General features: G+C 43.3%; 1 protein-coding gene across 2 annotated transcripts in view; it reads left to right on the top strand.

Annotated features, from left to right (window-relative positions):
- LOC109898684 (glutamate receptor ionotropic, NMDA 2C) overlaps positions 1-21,688 on the top strand; it is a 79,537-nt gene that overhangs the window by 14,375 nt on the left and 43,474 nt on the right. For both annotated transcript variants that reach the window (XM_031834660.1, XM_031834659.1), the window contains exon 2: positions 8,403-8,847. In XM_031834660.1, the coding sequence (XP_031690520.1) occupies positions 8,419-8,847 (429 nt within the window). In that variant the 5' untranslated portion in view covers positions 8,403-8,418. The remainder of the gene's footprint in view (positions 1-8,402; positions 8,848-21,688) is intronic.

Genomic DNA, 21,688 nt, shown 5'->3' with positions numbered 1-21,688 from the left:
CTCCCCAATTAAGGTGCCAGCAACCTCCTGTGTTACCAGTCCATGAGAACGGTGACCATTTCAGCGTCACTGTTCGACCTTTCAAAATGTATTCAAATCAAATCAAATTGTATTGGTCACATACACATATTTAACAGATCTTATTGCGGGTGTAGCGAAATGCTTGTCTTCCTAGCTCCAACAGTGCAGTAGTATCTAACAGTGCAGTAATATATAAAAATGATTCACAACAATACACACAAATCTACAAGTAAAATAATGGAATTAAGAAATATATAAATATTAGATTGAGCTTTGTCGGAGTGGCATTGACTAAAATACAGTAGAATAGAATACAGTATATACATATGAGATTAATAAAACAGTATGTAAACATTATGTAAACATTATTAAAGTGACTAGTGTTCCATTATTAAAGTGGGTAGTGATTCCAAGTCTATGTATATAGAGCAGCACCCTCTAAGGTGCAATGTTGCGTAACCGGGTGGAAGCCGGCTAGTGATAGTTATCTAACAGTCTGATGGCCTTAAGATATACGTTTTTTTTTTACCAGTCTCTCGGCCCCAGGTTTGATGCACCCGTACTGACCTCACCTTCTGGATGATAGAGGGGTGAACAGGCCATGGCTGGGGTGGTTTTGTCCTTGATGATCTTTTTGGCCTTCCTGTGACATCGGGTGCTGTAGGTGTCCTGAAGGGCAGGTAGTTTGCACACGGTGATGCGTTGGGTAGACCTCACCACCATCTGGAGAGCCCTGCGGTTGTGGGCGGTGCAGTTGCTCTACCAATCGGCGATACAGCCCGACAGGATGTTCTCAATTGGACAGGATGATCTCATCTGTAAAAGTTTGTTTTAGAGGCCAAGCCAAATTTCTCCTGAGGTTGAAGATGCACTGTTCTGTCTTCTTCACCACACTGTCTGTGTGGGTGGACCATTTCAGATCGTCAGTAATGTGAACGCCAAGGAATCACCTCCACTGCAGTCCCGTCGAGGTGGATAGGGGCGTGCGCCATCTGCTGTTTCCTGAAGTCCACAATCAAACTCCTTTGTTTTGTTGATGTTGAGGGAGAGGTTATATTCCTGGCACCACACTCCCAGGGCCCTAACCTCCCTGCTGGCTGTCTCGTCATTGTTGGTAATCAGGCCTACTACTGTTGTGTCGTCTGCAAAATTGATGATTGAGTTGGAGGATTGCGTGGCCACGCGGTCATGGGTGAACAGGGAGTACAGGAGGGGGCTGAGCACTCACCCTTGTGGGGCCCCTGTGCTGAGGATCAGCGAAGTGGAGGTGTTGTTTCCTACCTTCACCACCTGGGGGCAGCCCGTCAGGAAGTCCAGGACCCAGTTGCACAAGGCGAGGTTCAGACCCTAGGGCCCCAAGCTTAATGATGAGCTTAGAGAGTACTATGGTGTTGAATGCTGAGCTACAGTCAATAAACAGCATTATGAACATCTTGTCCAGATGGGATAGGGCAGTTCCAATGTTTTTCCGGTTTATGGATTGGTCTTTTTCTCGCTTCTTTTTATTTTTTGAGGTCGAGTTGATTCAGATCCAAGAACATAGAATTATGTTTGCTTCATCTACTGTGTTTGTTTCTGGCAGTGGTAACGTTAGGTTGTAAATGACTTCCTCTCCAGCTCTGGGGCAGCAGGGCCATTCAAGTAGCGCAAAGAAGGCCAGCCCGTGGCGGCTCAGGGCTCGACTCCCTTGTTTAGTTCAAAGTGAAAACACTACACAAGAAGTGAGGCGGCATGGGGTCGCCCACAACCTGTGGATTTCTGATTTAAAGCACAGGCATGTTAGGAGAAACCTATCTCCAAAAATCCCCCCCATGCAGAGACGGTCAGAGAGATCATTACTCTCAGATTTATTGGGTTTTTATTTCACGGCGGATCAATCACTTGTCATGTACACTTAATGCAACAGCATGTATGAATTATGTCCAGCACGCTCGTGGCTTAGGAGAGCAAAGCAGAGCAGGGATCTTGATTTGGATGGTGACATAAACTAATATCATTGAGTGTATCAGTTTGATGTGATTTTCTTCCCCGGGGTCATGGGGTGGGAGATAAATCAGAGGCTGCTGGGATTGGAAACATGCAGACTGGGAGATCAGTGTATGGAAGCAGGTAGGGTAGAGGGAACATGGGGCTGAATATTGGACAGTAGGATACATTTTTACTATGACAGCCTATAGCTCCAGTTTATTATGAGGCCATGATATGGAGAATAATTTCATCAGGACTAAAGAAGTAAATCTACAGGGAGGTGTCAGGGATATGACAGGTTGACAGGCCCTGTCCGCGCTCCGCTAGGGCCCACGATGATCAAATCACCAGACATAGAGTCAAAGCTGAGAGGGACTCACCTTGCACTGCATCCAATATTGTGGTGACACCTGGCATCGGGATGTAAAATTGAGTTGAATATTGACCTAGATAAAATGTGACAACAATACAAGCCATTACGTCTTGGTGGAGTGGACAAGCAGGTGCATGTGTCTGATTTGAGACATGGCAGATATGTCAAAGTCACATCCTACTAGATGAGGCAGCATGTCTAAAGGCTAAGTTGTCTTTAAGAGAAAATACTAACTCTCAAAACACCATGTTGTTCTGTTAGTGGAAATAGAATATAAACACTGTGAGTGTGGCTACTCTAGTAGTCTGTTTTTTTTATCAGTGTGCATTATTGTCACAAAGTTGCTACCCCCACTTGTTCTATTTTGGTCGCCATCTGAAAAGGCAGGAAACAAATGTCACTTAACAGTAATACTTCTGTGAACTAAACTATTGACTATACCAAGTCAAAATATTCTGAGTGCTTTGTTTTATCCTTGTATTGTAACGGATTTCCTCCTCTTCGTCTGAGGAGGAGTAGCAAGGATCGGACCAATGCGCAGCGTGGTAAGTGTCCATGATACTTTAATAATCACTGAACACGACAAAATAGAAAAATAACAAAGTGAATGAAAACTAAAACAGAAACAGTCGTGAATGGTGACACAAACAACAAAACAGGAAACAATCACCCACACCACACAGGTGGGAAAAGGCTACCTAAGTATGATTCTCAATCAGAGACAACTAACGACACCTGCCTCTGATTGAGAACCATACCAGGCCAAACACAAAACACAACATAGAAAAACGAACATAGACAACCCACCCCAACTCACGCCCTGACCAACCTAAAAAAAAGACATAACAAAAGAACTAAGGTCAGAACGTGACATGTGTAGCTGTAGTAGTATCAGGAATACAGGTAATATTATATGATGTGCAATATAGCGTATATTGAATGTTGTCTAAAGTATTGAAAAAAGTGGCAGAGGCTTTTGGCACTAAGGATTATAGATCCAGCTTGATATTACATTACTTAACATCACAATGAGGGAGCCATGTTATTGGCAATGGACTAGTTAAGTGTTCCCCAGATAGTGGATCGGGACCCAGGCTGGGTCGCAGCTACAGTATATCCTCCTGGGTCGCAGCTACAGTATATCCTCCTGGGTCGCAGCTACAGTATATCCTCCTGGGTCGCAGCTATATCCTCCTGGGTCGCAGCTACAGTATATCCTCCTGTGTCGCAGCTATATCCTCCTGGGTCGCAGCTAAAGCCTGGGTTCTAGCTACAAGTATTGTTTTGTTTATCAGATGGTCCACAAAGCTCTTTAGATAGAGCCGAGCTAAACAGAGTCTGGAAACCACGGTAGCAGTGAGGGCCAATGAATAAGAGTTGAGAGGATACTCAGTGGTTAACAGTAAAAGCCTAATTGATTCTAATTTACTCGACAATGCATGACTGGAAGAAGCCGATTCACTGTTTTCACAAAAGCATTTTATTATTCCTGTTTAAGTGTACAAAATGCTCATGAATTACCAGATTAGTTGAAAGGTAATGGATTTGGGGGGATTAGAATGACAGTATTTTATCTTCATGGCTTAGTTAAACCCATAATCACAGGTGAATGGGAAATGAACTGTGACCATAATGATCGGATGAAATAGTTGCCAGTCTTTGCGTTAGCGAAGGTCAAATTGTCAATTACACTGTGTAGGGTTAAACTAATCCTTAATACTGAACACATGCATAATATATGGGAATGAAAATGAGATTTATACTGATTAGACTTGAAAGGGTTTATTATAAAGGAATTCTAATAGGATTTAATGTAAGTATGTCTTTTTCATGTTAACCCATTGTTGAGTACCTACAAATTATAAGGTTTCTTTAATCAAGTCTAAAATGTGATAGGTATTAAACATTGGGCTGGTCTGCTGATGTTTCATTGATGAAAAGCAAGAGAAGAGGTAAAGTTACCAGCAGAGAGCCACGAGGCACCAGCATGCCTCTCCAAGCCTTGGAGCATATTGATCAAACTGTGCCCAGGATGAGACAGGTGTAAGTCTTAGCAGCAGTTTCATGCACCGAATACGAAATTACCCATTACGTCAGCAGTGACGAGCACAACGAGATGTACTTCCTGTACCACTATGGTCTTAAGATATTGAGCAGGGCTGGGAATTGGGCATGAGGAGAGTGCAGTCATGTCTGAGCAGAGGCTCCTGAACAGATGTGATAATAGTAACACTGTAAGTAAATAAATGTGTCATCTCAGCTGACTTTCAACCAATCACCTTTAGGACAAAGGAATAGCTGAAAAGGTGTCAAACTAAAATCATTTCATTTCTCAGGCCAGTCCAAACAAGACAAAACACATCTGGCAGGTGTTAATACAACAACACATGTAACCCCTTGACCCCTGTTATTTAGTCACATATGTTACAGTAGAGACAGTTCTCCCACAGACTAGATAAGAGAAGTGGGACAGAGACGGAAATAATTCGCTTCTCTGGTTTGATAAGGAAACAGCAGAGGACAACTGATATTCTAAGGGTACTGCTTTAACCAACTCACCCACTAGAGGGAGCTAAGCAATTCCTCATTGTAAACCCATCTGGTCTGAAAGCCAAGGTGAAGATCTTGAAGGATTCTGTTAGGACTGTCTGCCATTAAACAGAGATAGAATATCAACTGTCACATAGTTAGATCTGGTATCTGTTTCACTCTGTCATCTCCCTCTCCCTAACACTTTTAGCTGGATGACAGTTTTAAAAAGGCATGGCATAATCTTTGCAGTCGCACCAGGGATTTGCTCAGTAGTAACGTTGCATGGGGAAACGGTCTGAGCCCTTCTAAGTGCCAGACTGGAACAGTGGCAGAAGCTTTGATCTAATCTGGTCTGTGTGCCCTCGCGCCAGCCAGTGGTGACTTGGGCAGAGTCAAGTGAGTGAGAGAGGTCGCTAAGCTGAACACATCCCCACTGATAGGAGGCTGGGAGCTGGAGCTGTGAAAACTCGAGCAGACAACTAACACATATCAAATCCAGGCGCTGAAAATTGGGGACTTGCAGATTCACAGAGTGGATTACATCTCTAGAGAGCAAAGAATTTGACATGGTAGTGCATTCCAAAATCCAACCCCAGATTAAAGAGGTCATAGCGTGGAATACAAATGATCTCTTGTCTGTGTAGATTGGGGAAAATCTCCTTCAGGCACATCTTCTCCATATGCCTTCATGTCTCACAGTAATGACTGTTTGCATACTTAGAGTATCATAGATATATTGTAATAGAGTATGCTTATGTTCATGGTCACTAGTTTCACAGTGGGATTTTGTTTGTTTCTACTGACTCAACATGACACAAAAGTCATAAAACTATATTTTACTATCTAGCATCATGACGTAAACAGCAACCTGTCTCTTTCCCATGGTCCCAAACTACAGTATTTACCACTCATCTGTTCCAACCGGGCTTAAGAACCAAATAAAATCACCATATAAAACAGTGTAAATGATGTACCCAGACCTGCATTTTCTATTACAATATCCCTGACTAAAATAAATATCCACAGTGAGTTTTGATCCCTAACATTGGAATAAAGCCTCAAGTCATTGTATGAGTTTGGGGGTGGATTTAGCTCCATGTAGCACAGTAATAAAAGCCTCTTTCCTGTGTTTTGGAGACTTTGGGTTGTGACCAAGCTACAGAACGACTGCAATGTTCAACAACTTTGAACAGGTTTCATGACTATATTGCCCAGCGTTATTGCAAATCACAGTGGTGTGAGTTCCACTTTTGTTGTCAGCAAGGTCAAATTGGGCTAGATGGTCAAATCAATGTTTCCACTGTGCTGTAATTACCTCCCGATAGCTGTGTCTCTGTTTGGAATACACCTTGGTAATAGGGGGCATATCGACAAACATAAGTCATCTGATTAAGTCGATGATGACTCATTGGCTGTTGTGTTTAATTCCACATCCTCATTTTACCACAGTAATCCCCCATGTAGGTGACCTTCAGACATCCACCTCAGCTGTTTCACTGCCTTGATTAAACATGTGGAAGGTCAAGCTCTTTTAATGAGATCCTCCTCAAAGACATTAACCCTAACGTGTTCCATCATACAATGTCATTGAAGGAAAGCAATACATTCCTGCTCTGTGTTCTGAACAATTTAAGGGATTATCAATCAGCCTGCATGATCAATGACAGAAATATTGCCTATTTTTATGACAGAGGAAACTCAGAAATGATGTCATAAAAGGAAAATATGTATGTCAATCAGCACAACAAATCCATCATGTTTTGACATAGTCAACATCTAGAAACTTTCATAATGCCTTTCCATTCTCAGCAGCCATACTATCATTGGTATTCTAGGCTGCTCCACTACTAATGACAATCTATAATGGTCCTTTCTCAGCCATGTGCTGCTGATAAGGTCCCTGACCAGCAGTGTGATGCAGAAATCCTCTACGGTCCTCTGGGAGGCAGCTTTTCAGATTGGAGACTATATTACCACGTAGTCCAACCAATTACCCCATGGGAACATCACCGCCACTTTACTGGTACACTCCATCTACACTAACACAAGCCCCTCGTCCCATTCCCTCTGTCAGGCAGGGGTGGAGGAATGGGGACTGCAGTGGGTCCCCAGCTATCCTACATGTGTTATTGACTTGTTAATTGTTTACTCCATGTTACTCCATGTGTAACTCTTTGTTGTATGCTCACACTGCTATGCTTTATCTTGGCCAGGTCGCAGTTGCAAATGAGAACTTGTTCTCAACTAGCCTACCTGGTTAAATAAAGGTGAAATAAAAAAATAAAAAAATAAAAAAATGTCTTGATAGGGAGACACAATCATGCCGTGGGCCATGACACCCGCCAAGGAATACTGAGAATTACATTGTAATCACCCCACTGTGATTCAAACACATGCTAAATCAGGTCCCCTTGACAGGATAACACACACACACGCACACACTCACACACACTCACACACACCACACAGTGTCAGGCCCGCAGGCGGCAGTGTGACACATAACTCATAGAGGATGACTCTGTCTGACAGAAGGACACAGTATCTGACCAGACATTACGTGGATTGGTGAATGTAATGCTGTAGGATCTAACTCCATTCAACTGCATTGTGAAATACATCATTCTTTCTACTTTGCACCTACAGCTATAAATATCTGGAAGATCAAAACAAGCTAAAGAGTTTCTGGTCGATTTGATCATTTATTCATTACCTAGAACATGAATGTAGGATTTATGATTTCAAACTAAAAGTGAATCCCTTAACAAACTTTGTTCCTGTCCCTGTGTCACTGTACTTTGGGAAAATTGCATTGAAGTCTATTAGCAATGCAGTGTTTTTAAACACTGATCTATTCATTTCAAAGGGAAAACTGTCATCCAAGTTAAGTTACATTAGGTATTTTCCGTAAACAATGCCTTAGAAATACAGCATTAGCTGCCGTTAAAATCAGCCTCCATGGCCAAAACCAGGTCCCCACCTATTCACAGCACATGCATTCAGAAGTTTTGCAGATTAAATTGGAATAGCTCTGCAGCATTATTTCAGAGGGGGAAAAAACATCACGAGAGATAAATGGTAAATCCTTGTTCTCCATTTGTTGCATTAAACAGTAGGCACCATCTGCTGTATTCGACTGCAGAGTACAACAGTAGTGGGGCCGCAGCTGCCATCCGCAGGCACAGCAACCTGCTCACTGCCTTGTGTTGCACGCCAAACACTCACACAAAAAAATAGTACCCTGGGTCTCTCATCATCCACCTGACCCAACCCACCACTCATGGCCGCTTACATAGAGACACACCTGCACATGAAGCACATGACTCACAGATGAAGCTAAAATGTCTCTAAACTACAGGCAGTTGGTTTGGTTGGCTTGCCTGGAGGGATTACTAAGCATTATCACAACGTTGCACAAATGACACTAAACGGTCCCATGTATTTAATACAAATGTCTTTACTCATCTCTCTTCTCTCCTCCTCTCATCCCCACCCTCGTCTCCTCTCTCAGGCAGTAGGTGACTGAGATGGGCGTTCGTCTAGGCCACTTGAGCGACTCCCCGTGGTGGTGGCCGCTGCTGCTGCTGTTGCTGCTCTGCACTGCCCCCTGGTGCCAAGGTCGGCCTTTCGCAACGCCCTTGCCAGCAGTCAACGTGGCGGTGGTGTTCAGTGGCTCGGCCTACCAGCAGGAGATCAAGGGGCGTCTCAGCAGGGAGAACTTCATGGACCTGCCCTTGGAGGTGAATCCCATCACAGTGCTGGTAAACAACACCAACCCTCGGGCCCTGCTCACACGCATCTGTGACACACTGGCGGCCAACCGTGTACATGGTGTGGTGTTTGAAGACAACATCGGCTCGGAAGCCGTGGCACAGATCCTGGACTTCATTGCCCTGCAGACGGCCGTGCCAATCGTGGGCATCAGCGGGGGCTCCGCCATGGTCCTGCCACACAAGGTCAGTGACCAGGATTGGGCCGGGGGACACTTGGCTGCTAGTGTCTAGGCTGCCTGAGGAACATGCTTAAGTTCATCTTCTTTTTATTTTTGAAATAACCTTGAAGGCCACATGATTTCTTTCCCCAAACTGCTGTAGAGCTTAACTGATGTGTGGTTTATGACTACACAGTCTCATTACATCAGATGTTTTAAAACCTTTTTATTCTAGTGACTGTGAAATAAAGAACTGGGAAAGACCCCTGGCACAACTCACAGTACAAATAATAAAACCAAAACAACAATCTCAACAACACAGGTCCCCCAAGGTGAGCAAAGCACTCAGATCTTGAAAGCTCTCCACCACACACACACACACAGGCCAACCGTCATTAGTCTGGTGATTATCAGAGTCATAATGAACATTAGCAGACACACATTGACATTTCTAGGTGACTTACAGCACATGATTATAAACTCACTGAATGTTAATGCTGCCCATACAGACACTGTGGGTTTTATGTGTCTGGCGGTCTTAGGCCAGAAAGACTGAAACAACAAGATAAGGTGTTAAACCAGGTAGCAGAGGGATGTCCAAATACTGCATCTAATACACTCATTAAAATATGAAGGTCAAAATCAATACCTGTTAGCCTCTGCCACTTCATCCTTGTTCTATTTTTAAACTTCTGGTCCCACCAGACACAAAGATGTTAAACTAGAGAAATCTATTTGTATTCACTGGTAACAAATGTACAGTTTACAGTTGGACCCCTCATCTCAATAGAGTTATGCAATGATTTGAAATGTTGTATTACCTGGCATCATGCACTGGAGTTTGGCACCAGTAAATTGTCAGAGGGATGTTTGTGATACAGATTAGACTGCCGTTAAATTGCTTTTAGAGTAAAGCCTCATAGGTTTAGGAGCAATGATCCCTCTCCCAGAGTGTTACACAAAGGGCTCAGCCACAGAGAAAAACTTTAATTAGACTGAAATGGCTGTATTCTCCAGCTATATCACCATCAATCTTCCCATAGGACAAACACAGCTCTGCGTTTTGCAAAGAATCACAATACTACTCACGGAGATAGCGAATGCACGTTATGAGCATCACAATACTACTCACAGAGACAGAGAATGCACATTATGAGCATCACAATACTACTGACAGAGACAGCGAATGCACATTATGAGCATCACAATACTACTCACAGAGACAGCGAATGCACATTATGAGCATCACAATACTACTCACAGAGACAGCGAATGCACGTATTCAGCATCATAATACAACTCACAGAGACAGAGAATGCACGTATTCAGCCTCATAATACAACTCACAGAGACAGAGAATGCACATATTCAGCATCATAATACAACTCACAGAGACAGAGAATGCACGTATTCAGCATCATAATACAACTCACAGAGACAGAGAATGCACATTATGAGCATCACATCTTTATTGGTTCTATGCAAATGGATGTAGGCTGAGGATACAGAGGACTGGTGGGGCATAGCTCGCCAATCCACCGACCATAAACAAAGCTTTTATTCAGCGGGGGGGAAATGGAGGGTGATAAAGCAGGCTGGCTGACCTCGGCCGGTCAGAGCAAGAAGAGAATACTGCTGTATTGTAATGTCTAATCAATTCTAGTAATTTCAGCTCCGGTAGCTGGCTGTTTGAGTATGCGGCACACAGGGAACTGAGTAGCGGAAAATATGAGGTCTGCACGCCACCCTCGATTTCCATCAGTTAATCCACAGCTCAAATAGGATTTTCTCTCCCTCGTGTTTGTGAGATTTTCTTAATAAACGTGAGAAACGTGTTCCTCCACAACAGGTCTCCTGTTAGGGCCATGGACTCACAGTACCTTGATTATGCATTCCCATTCATACAAATCCTCATGGGGTTGCGGTTCAATAGAGAGCTGGTTAAAATGGATGCGTTCCAACTCAATTGAATTTAGATACATTTTTCTAAACCAAAAATTGATTCATTGATTCAATCTTTACTTTTTGTGTGGCCGAGATGATTGAGAGGGAAAGTGTATTTGTTAGAAGTAACCCGGGGTCCATCAACAAAACAGTAATCAATATAGGGCCCAACAGACTGGCTGGTGTATTAGACACTGTGCTTGGTTACATCCAGCAACCTTGTCTCCCAACAGCTGTCGTTGTAATTGGAATTTCCTTATTCCAGTCCACACATTACTGGACTGCTCCCTTGTCAAATAGCCACATTAATTCAAGGAAACATGTTAGGCAATCAGGGCATGGGCATTGCTTCTTCTGGGCAATAGAAGGGGTGTCATTGGCTAGCTAATACCTCCAGCAGGTCATTTACACATTTAATTACGCCAAGCTGGGGAACACAACAGCTAATCAATTCATGATCAAATCCAACATAAATAAAATAGTAAAAATGCAATTATCTAAAGGTTGGCATCAGTTTAATTGAGAGTATGTGGTAATTACTATGTGTACTACAGTTGAAGTCAGAAGTTTGCATACACTTAGGTTGGAGTCATTAAAACTAGTTTTTCATCCACTCCACAAATATCTTGTTAACAAACTATAGTTTTGTGAAGTCGGTTAGGACATCTACTTTGTACATGACACAAGTCATTTTTCCAACAATTGTTTACAGACAGATTATTTCACTTATAACTCACTGTATCACAATTCCAGTGGGTCAGAAGTTTACATGCACTAAGTTGACTGTGCCTTTAAACAGCTTGAAAAATTCCAGAAAATGATATCATGGCTTTAGAAGCTTCTGATAGGCTAATTTACATCATTTGAATCAATTGGAGGTGTACCTGTGGATGTATTTCAAGGTCTACCTTGAAACTCAGTGCCTCTTTGCTTGACATCATGGGAAAATCAAAAGAAATCAGCCAAGACCTCCACAAGTCTGGTTCATCCTTGGGAGCAATTTCCAAATGCCTGCAGGTACCACGTTCATCTGTACAAACAATTGTATGCAAGTATAAACACCAAGGACCATGCAGCCGTCATACCGCTCAGGAAGGAGACGCGTTATGTCTCCTAGAGATGAACATACTTTGGTGCGAAAACTGCAAATCAATCCCAGAACAACAGCAAAGGACTTTGTGAAAATTCTGGAGGAAACAGGTACAAAGGTATCTATATCCACAGTAAAACGAGTCCTATATCAACATAACTTGAAAGGCCGCTCAGCGAGGAAGAAGCCACTGCTCCAAAACCGCCATAAAAAAGCCAGACTACAGATTGGAAAATGATGTGGATATATTGAAGCAACATCTCAAGACATCAGTCAGGAAGTTAAAGCTTGGTCGTAAATGGGCCTTCCAAATGGACAATGACCCAAAGCATACTTCCAAAGTTGTGGCAAAATGGCTTAAGTACAACAAAGTCAAGGTATTGGAGTGGCCATCAAAAAGCCCTGACCTCAATCCTATAGAAGATTTGTGGGCAGAACTGAAAAAGCGTGTGTGAGCAAGGAGGCCTACAAACCTGACTCTGTCAGGAGGAATGGGCCAAAATTCATCCAACTTATTTTGGGAAGCTTGTGGAAGGCTACCCAAAACATTTGACCCAAGTTAAACAATTTAAAGGAAATGCTACCAAATACTAATTGAGTGTATTTAATCTTCTAACCCACTGGGAATGTGATGTCAGAATGGGAATGTGATGTCAGAATGTAAAAGCTGAAATAAATCATTCTCTCTGCTATTATTCTGACATTTCACATTCTTAAAATAATGTGGTGATCCTAACTGACCTAAGACAGGATTTTTTTGCTAGGATTTAATGTCAGGAATTGTGAAAACCCGAGTTCAAATGTATTTGGCTTGTAGGTTGTAGGTAAACATGCGACTTAACTGTATGTACAAGACTTTGAAGGCTAGTTCGTAATGACACATGGACCATGTGACTTGGCTTATAATCAGTTATACGAATGTTAGATCATGTAATAACAATAGTACGATACAAAACACAAGGCTTATATGCAGAGCAGAGAACACTTACTGTTGTTGGATCCAGAGTTGATGACAGAGAGAGAAACTGAAGTGGCACAGAACTCATTAGAGGCTGGCATAGAGCCTTACCCACGGCATGGTGGCACTCACGGGCTCAGACTGATTAGAAGAGCTCTGTCTTTATAAAAACCAAGGCCACCAACAGCCCCTGCCAGAGCAGGTGGAGACAAGTATGGCGGGATGTGATGTCCATCAGCACATCTGTTTTGTGTCCCTGAGCCTGAACATGAATGGTACCTTTCCACAGGAAACAGAGGTAGTTTGCATCTAGCGCAGCCTTGTGCAGTGATGTCATCCTTCCGATGGCTTAAGTCAACTTAACTGTCTGCACTGGAACAATTAGTGTTACATAGAATTAACTAACTGTTGGTGGGACCATGGACTCAAATCCAGGCTTGGGCTGGTCTATATGCTACTTACACGATGTGTGCCAGTACCAAACAGAGTGATTTAAATGTTCAAAGATACAATCCTATGGAAAAGTTAGTTAATTTACAGAATATGGAAATAAACTCTCACAAAATGAGTTTGTGTGCTTATGCACTTCATTTCAAATGTGATGCCACTTAAATGTCACCACTTCAGATGTAGCCATTTATATGAACCTTTAAGATACCTTTAAATGAGCTTTTCAATGAGGCTGAGCGATTGCTCACCATTGATTGATTAGTGGGATGCCGTCCACGCTGGTCGACAAGCCAACTCAATCACTTACAATGTTGTCTCTGAGAAAGCCTGGAGTTTGATCTCGCTCGAAGAGGAAGGCGAAAATTCATCGAGAACAGATTCCTATCCTGAGGAGATTTTGCTCAATTAGCATGTTGATTAGCTAAATTACAATAACCCATTAGAAACCTATTATTCCCTTTTTTTCACGCAATTAGAAAACGTGAGAACAATAATTGGATAATCAATAGCCTAGCAGACACAAAGAATCCAATCAATGGAATGTATGTGAGGACAAACAGGGTTTATCAAGAAGTATAGGACAAATTCAGACAAACCCAACTGAATGTGCTTGTCTGTTGTCTGTCTGTTGTCTGACTGCAGTCATCGAACAGAGATAGAGCTTCCTTAACAGAGGATTCTAATCTAACTGTGAGGCATGCAGCCATATATCACCTTCTGATGGAATTTAAATAATATCTGCTTCACCATTGCCAATCAATCATGGCTAACTCGCCTGCCTGGAATGTTAAAACGCAAGGGGGGCTTGGTGCATTCACTCCCCCTGGGGATTTACAACCAGGGGTGACTGGTAGCTGCTATGTACGACATGACAGTAGAGATGCTTCAGTCTTATCCTCCACTTCCTTCTCAGGACTAAATACATATGTAGGATCTTCATTTGACCAGTTTCTCACAGCTGGAAAATAATCCTGCAGCAACAGGAAATTATTATTATTGTGTGGATTATAATTAATGGACATTTTTGTAGAGGTTGATCAATTTTTTGTGAGGGCTAATCAAGTCTGACATTTTTAAGTGGTAATTACAAACTTTAGAAGCGTTTTTAAACATTGAATACACTACACGTTTGCATTTCCTGCTATACAGGACATTTCCTGCACCAACAGGGTGATCAAATTAAGATCCTAAATATGTAGGACAAACACAGAATCACATACATATTGGGGAAATGTACTTGCAAACCAGTGGATGTTGCTGAGGGGAGGACGGCTCATAATAATGTCTGGAACGGAGCAAATGGAATGGCATCATACACATGGAAACTGTAAGGACCGACTCTGGGAGACGAGAAGCAAGTACAGGGAGTGAAAATGTAATGGATAATAGACAAGAAACAAACAAGGACAGCGTCATGACAGGGAAAAACCTAATGACATGGTACAGCGAGCACCATCCCCCTCTCTCTGTCTTCTACACTCAGGCTGCTGCGACCTCAGGTCGTAAACTCCTGGAGGAGATGATCTCCTCATGGCCACAGTATAGAGAGAGAGTGAGTTTTCATAGAGAGAACAAAGGAATTTTTTCCACCTCACAGAACTTGAGGTCCGAACAACATTTATGTTCTGGAGAAGGTATAAAAGATCAGTGAAGAATCCAGCTACGAACTGGTCCGTTTAGTACAATTTTGTGAAACTCATGGGAGACAATATGGCCACATTACCATAACGTTGTTTATACAATTGCCTCAGCTATGAGGCTTACATCAAATTGTTGTTTACGATGAATGAGTGAGGATGACACTGTTTGTGAAATTGTGTAATTTGATTTTGGACTGTTTAATGAAGGAAACGCCAATTCCCTTTGGAGTTTAACTAAATCAGAGGACCACCCATGAGCACAGTTATGGTCTGGCGTCCTGGGACAAGCCCCTTTCTGCTCTTCCAAATAAAACCCAAACCTTGAGAATTTCTCAACAGAAACGAGAGGGCCAACGTTTGAGAGGAGACCAAGCTTAAGCTTTGAGTAGATGGCTGAATCTTTTAAACATACCACGTGGTTAAACTCTGAGACTATCGATATCGACAGAATAGAACAAGTCTTTGATATTAATTACTTGTCTGCAGCAAGGAATTCGTTATCATTGAACGCGAAGACCGACAACCGCCGAAACATTTATTCTATAACGACATGAATTCATGTCTCTCTGAACTATTCATTCTAACCATGACAGAGAGAGGGCGGACAAACTCTCCAACAGAAACAAACTTTTCAACAGAGATCCCGACAACACACTGAGCGTAAATATATATATTGATTCCAATTATTCCCGAATGAGTGAGCGTTCATGTGCAAAGGATTCGCCTTTCAATTGTTATAATGATCAACTCTGTAGTGTCTCATCTCAGTTGACCCCCACTTCCTTTCTGTCCACCAAGCCGCGATACCGGTTTAGCCCACTAGGGAAACTCCGTTACCATTTCCTTGTAACTATCTACTGTTTGTTTATGCATTTCTGTGAATTCCTTAGTTAGTAAATCAATTATTTAAGACAGTTGATGTATGGATGACTCATAGTGAAGACTGGGTTCGTGCAGATAACCAACAATTTACGATGTTTGGAATGAGGCTAACATGAGGTAAATAATAATTCATTAATTTGAAGACTAAGTGATCAGATATTAAGATATCTGAAAGTCATATTAGGAAAATTCTAACTTTATAATCAGAATATTTTCCTTGGTGCCCCGACTTCCTAGTTAATTACAGTTACATGATTAATCAGTTTAATCGCGTAATAATAATTACAGAGAGTTATTTGATAAATAGTCATCAGTTTTAATGATGCCAAAGACATGACAGAGGGGAAGTGGGGGCAGGCATGACAGGAAACCATGTGTTTGGGGTATTTGATACCATTCCAACCATTACGCTCCAGCCGTTACCACAAGCCCTTCCTCCCCAAAGAAGGTGTCACCAACCTCCTGTGATACAAACAACGGTACCCAAATTGTGATTTTATGTGTACTATATTACATGTGATTTTTGACTAAGCCATGTTTTAACATGATTCACAAGGGGAATAGCAGGGTACAGTCATGTATCAAATGTTTAACCACAACACCCTTGCAGCAAAGCCCAATAGACGGAGATATGAGTAGTAGTCCCAGGTAGACAAGACAACCTTTAGACTGTGTCTGTCCAGCAGTCTTGCTTCACTCACCTTCTATCATTGGGGACCGAATCCTAATTTGAGATTTATGGATGTAACCCACATTTTTTATTACATCTTAGATCTCCCGTTGACATTAACGCATAATTTATGCATATGTTTTAAGTTAGTATTGGGTCCAGAGTCTCTTTGTTTCAGTGGTCCAGAGAGGTGTGGGAAGCAGGGTGAGCAGCAGCAGCAGCAGACCTCGTTTCTCTAAAGTAGAGCAACCTTTTTCTCCCTTCCTTTCTTCACATCCTTAACCTACTTGTGTCCCTCTCTACCTCGTTGCTCTGCATCCTGGGGCCAGTGACACAGATACAGTACGAACTGTCTAGACAGGGCTAAATAGGCTGGGATGGTATTCAGAGGAACTGTATGGGAATCTGCAATCTCAGTAGGGATGCATGAATACATAAGAAAATCACCTAATATATGTTTTGTCCTGGTTTTCTGCAAGTCAAAGGCATATAATACTAGATCATTTAGCATGAGAATTACAGAGTACAATACAATTCAGACAGACTAATGAATTTGTGCTCACTTTAGTGTTACAATGTAGTATAAATGCCTTCAACATTGATATAATAACACTCAAACGTACAGTATGATTGTAATTCAGTGTTATGTGTTACTGCATTTGGATCTCCTCTATCGTTGTGAGGAAGGGCAAATGACTACGGCGGTGTACGTCTGTTCCTCGGCCCTGCGCAGGGTCCCTGTGACGTCAGTACATAGGACGAGCACATGATGACAGTGCCAGGGCACATCACGCTGGGAGTTGCAGGCGGACATATGCCGCAGCAAAGATCCATGTCCAGAAGTCACTCACCATCGGAGAGAGAGAGAGGGAGAGAGAGGGGGGGGGGGGGGGGGGGAGAGAGAGAGGGGGACGGGAGAGAGAGAGACAGAGAAAGAGAGATAGGGGGAGAGAGAGAGATAGGGGGAGGGGAGAGAGAGAGAGACAGAGAGAGAGCGAGAGAGAGAGCAGGCTGCCATGTGCTCCTCTTGCACTAAGAGAGGAAGAATAGAGAAAGAGAGAAAAGAGAGAGAAAAGAGAGAGTACAAGGGAGAGCACGTCGGCCTCTTTCTCTCCATCGGCCCTTCCGGAACGGCTACTCGCTGCCGGTCTCCCTCACTCAGATTTATTTTGCAACTTCTGAATCATTTACAGCACAGTACAGACCCCCTGCTCCAATCTCTCAAGCCCCTAGGACCACAATTTCAGGTGTCCTTGCAGTTGCAAATTAGTGTTTTATTGAAAAGCCTCATTTCTTTTCCTTTGTTTTTTTTTACACCATTCCATCTCCATTCCATCTCCATTCCATCTCCATTCCATCTCCATCAATAATTAGCGACAGCTCTTAGTTTTTGTGAGAGTCCTTCAAATGCCCGCCATTTGTCCAGATAAAAACAAAATCAGTAGGCTAAACTTTGTGGGTAGAGGGCATTGTGTTCTGAAAAGAAAATCGGATGTATTGGGGATCTTGACCACTGACCAGTGGTCCTATAAAAGCATCTGTGCAGTGATATATATGGCTTTATCTCTCAACCGGCGCCGACAGAGATGGCCGCCTCGCTTCGCGTTCCTAGGAAACTATGCAGTATTTAGTTTTTTTATGTGTTATTTCTTACATTGTTACCCCAGGAAATATTAGCTTTTATTTACATACAGTCGGGAGGAACTATTGGATATAAGAGCAACGTCAACTCACCAACATTATGACCAGGAATACGACTTTCCCGAAGCGGATCCTCTGTTTGGCCCACCACACAGTACAATGGATCGGATCCAAACGGCGACCCAAAAAAACGGCGCCGCAGAAGGAGCAGAGGTCTTCTGGTCAGGCTCCGTAGACAGGCACATCGCGCATGGCTCCCGAGCATACTACTCGCCAATGTCCAGTCTCTTGACAACATGGTAGATGAAATCCAGGGTTGCCTTCCAGAGAGACATCAGAGACTGTAACGTGCTTTGTTTCACGGAAACATGGCTCACTCGAGACACGCTATCTGAGTCGGTACAGCCACCTGGTTTCTTCACTCATCGGCCGACAGAAATAAGCATATCTCTGGTAAGAAGAAAGGCGGGGGTGTATGCCTTATGATTACCGAGATGTGGTGTGATCATAACAACATACAGGAACTCAAGTCCTTTTGTTCACCTGACTTCTACCAAGAAAATTCTCTTCGATCATAATCACAGTCGTGTATATTCCCCCCCAAGCAGACACATCGAGGGCCCTGAACAAACTTCATTTGACTCTATGTAAACTGGAAACCACATTTCCTGAGGCTGCATTTATTGTAGCAGGGGATTGTAAAAAGGCTAATCTGAAAACAAGGCTCCCTAAATTTTATCAGCATATCGATTGCCAACCCGGGCTGGCAAAACCCTGGATCATTGTTATTCTAACTTCCGCAACGCACATAAGGCCCTCCCCCACCCTCCTTTCAGAAAAGATGACCACAACTCTATTTTGTTGCTCCCAGCCTATAGACAGAAACTAAAACAGAAAGCACCCGTGCTCAGGTCTGTTCAATGCTGGTCCGACCAATCGGATTCCACGCTTCAAGATTGCTTCGATCACGTGGACTGGAATATGTTCCACATAGCGTTGATCAACAACATTGATGAATACGCTGATTCGATGAGCGAGTTTATTAGCAAGTGCATCGGTGATGTTGTACCCACAGTGTCTATTAAAACATTCCCCAACCAGAAACCGTGGATTGATGGCAGCATTCGCGCAAAACTGAAAGCACGAACCACTGCTTTTAATCATGGCAAGGTGACCGGAAACATGACCGAATACAAACAGTGTAGCTATTCCCTCCGCAAGGCAATCAAACAAGCTAAGAATCAGTATAGAGACAAAGTGGAGTCGCAATTCAACGGCTCAGACACAAGAGGTATGTGGCAGGGTCTACAGTCAATCACGGACAACAAAATAAAAAACAGCGCCGTCGCGGAGCACAATGTCTTGCTCCCAGACAAACTAAACAACTTCTTTGCTTGCTTTGAGGACAATACAGTGCCACTGACACGGCCGCTACCAAAACCTGCGGGCTCTCCTTCACTGCAGCCAACGTGAGTAAAACTTTTCAACTTGTTAACCCTCGCAAGGCTGCAGGCCCAGACGGCATCCCCAGCCGCGTCCTCAGAGCATGCGCAGACCAGCTGGCTGGTGTGTTAACAGACATATTCAATCAAACCTTATCCCAGTCTGCTGTTCCCACATGCTTCAAGAGGGCCACCATTTTTCCTGTTCCCAAGAAAGCTAAGGTAACTGAGCTAAATGACTACTGCCCCGTAGCAGTCATGAAGTGCTTTGAGAAACTAGTCAAGGACCATATCACCTCCACCCTACCTGACACCCTAGACCCACTCCAATTTGCTTACCGCCCCAATAGGTCCAAAGAAGATGCAATCGCAATCACACTGCACACTGCCCTAACCCATCTGGACAAGAGGAATACCTATGTAAGAATGCTGTTCATGGACTGCAACTGGGTACTGGACTTCCTGACGGGCCGCCCCCCAGGTGGTGAGGGTAGTTAACAACATCTCCACCCCGCTGATCCTCAACACTGGGGCCCCACAAGGGTGCGTTCTGCACTGCATGGCCATGCACGCCTCCAACTCAATCATCAAGTTTGCAGACGACACTACAGTGGTAGGCTTGATTACCAACAACGACTAGATGGCCTACAGGGAGGAGGTAATGGCCCTCGGAGTGTCAGGAACATAACCTCACACTCAACATCAACAAAACAAAGGAGATGCTCGTGGACTTCAGGAAACAGTAGAGGGAGCACCCCCCTATCCAAATCGACGGGACAGTAGTGGAGAGAGTAGTAAGTTTAAAGTTCCTTGGCGTACACATCACGGACAAACTGAATTGGTCCACCCACACAGACAGCGTGTTGAAGAAGGCGCAGCAGTGCCTCTTCATCCTCAAGAGGCTGAAGAAATGTGGCTCACCTAAAGCACTCACAAACTTCACCGCCTGGTACAGCAACTGCTCCGCCCACAACCATAAGGCTCCCCAGAGGGCAGTGAGGTCTGCACAATGCATCACCGGGGGCAAACTACCTGCCCTCCAGGACACCTACACCACCCGATGTCACAGGAAGGCCATAAAGATAATCAAGGACAACATCCACCCGAGCCACTGCCTGTTCACCCTGCTATCATCCAGAAGGCGAGGTCCGTACAGGTGCATCAAAGCAGGGACCGAGAGACTGAAAAACAGCTTCTATCTCAAGGCCATCAGACTGTTAATCAGCCATCAATAACATTGAGTGGCTGCTGCCAACATACTGACTCAAATCCAGCCACTTTAATAATGGAGAAATTGATGTAAAAATGTATCACTAGCCACTTTAAACAATGCCACTTTTATGTTTACATACCCTACATTACTCATCTCATATGTATATACTGTACTCGATACCATCTACTGCATCTTGCCTATGCCGTTCTGTACCATCACTCATTCCTATATTTTTTTATACATATTCCTCATCCCTTTACACTTTTATGATTAAGGTAGTCGTTGTGGAATTGTTAGGTTTGATTACTCGTTGGTTATTACTGCATTGTCAGAACTAGAAGCACAAGCATTTCATTTCACTCGCATTAACATCTGCTAACCATGTGTATGTGACAAATAACATTTGATTTGATTTGATCTGGCAAACATCTGGCCCTACACCTATAGGAGAACGTAGTATTAGTAATGGACACCTGTTTCCAACCAGATTCTCTTAAATCCCCCCAAGCCATGTGATTCAGACAGTATTGTCCATGTCCAACAGAATGTATCATCAGATATGGGTTGTGTCCTGATGCATCATGGTTAAGAGCTCCCGGGTGCGGCAGCAGTCTAAGGCACTGTATATCAGTGCTAGATATGTCACTACAGACCCTGGTTTGATTCCAGGCTGTATCACAACTGGCTGTGATTGGGAGTCCCATAAGGCGGTGCACAATTGGCAAAATTTTGTCCGGGGTAGGCTGTCATTGTAAAAAATAAGTTGTTCTTAACTAACTTGCATAGTTAAATAAATAAAAAGATCTTTAGCATGCCGGGTACGGCTGTAGCTGAGCCTATGGCTGTCCGCTGTCCATGCTCAGGGCTCATTTGGACTACAGTACAGTTCTAATTGAGTGGTTGCTACCACACTTCTCTAGATAGAACCTTAGGGTG

Source organism: Oncorhynchus kisutch, linkage group LG10 (assembly GCF_002021735.2).
Source record: "Oncorhynchus kisutch isolate 150728-3 linkage group LG10, Okis_V2, whole genome shotgun sequence".
In the NCBI taxonomy this organism is placed as follows: Eukaryota; Metazoa; Chordata; class Actinopteri; order Salmoniformes; family Salmonidae; genus Oncorhynchus; species Oncorhynchus kisutch.
The sequence above is the reverse complement of the archived record's forward strand: the minus strand, read 5'-3'. Positions and strand labels throughout refer to the sequence as shown.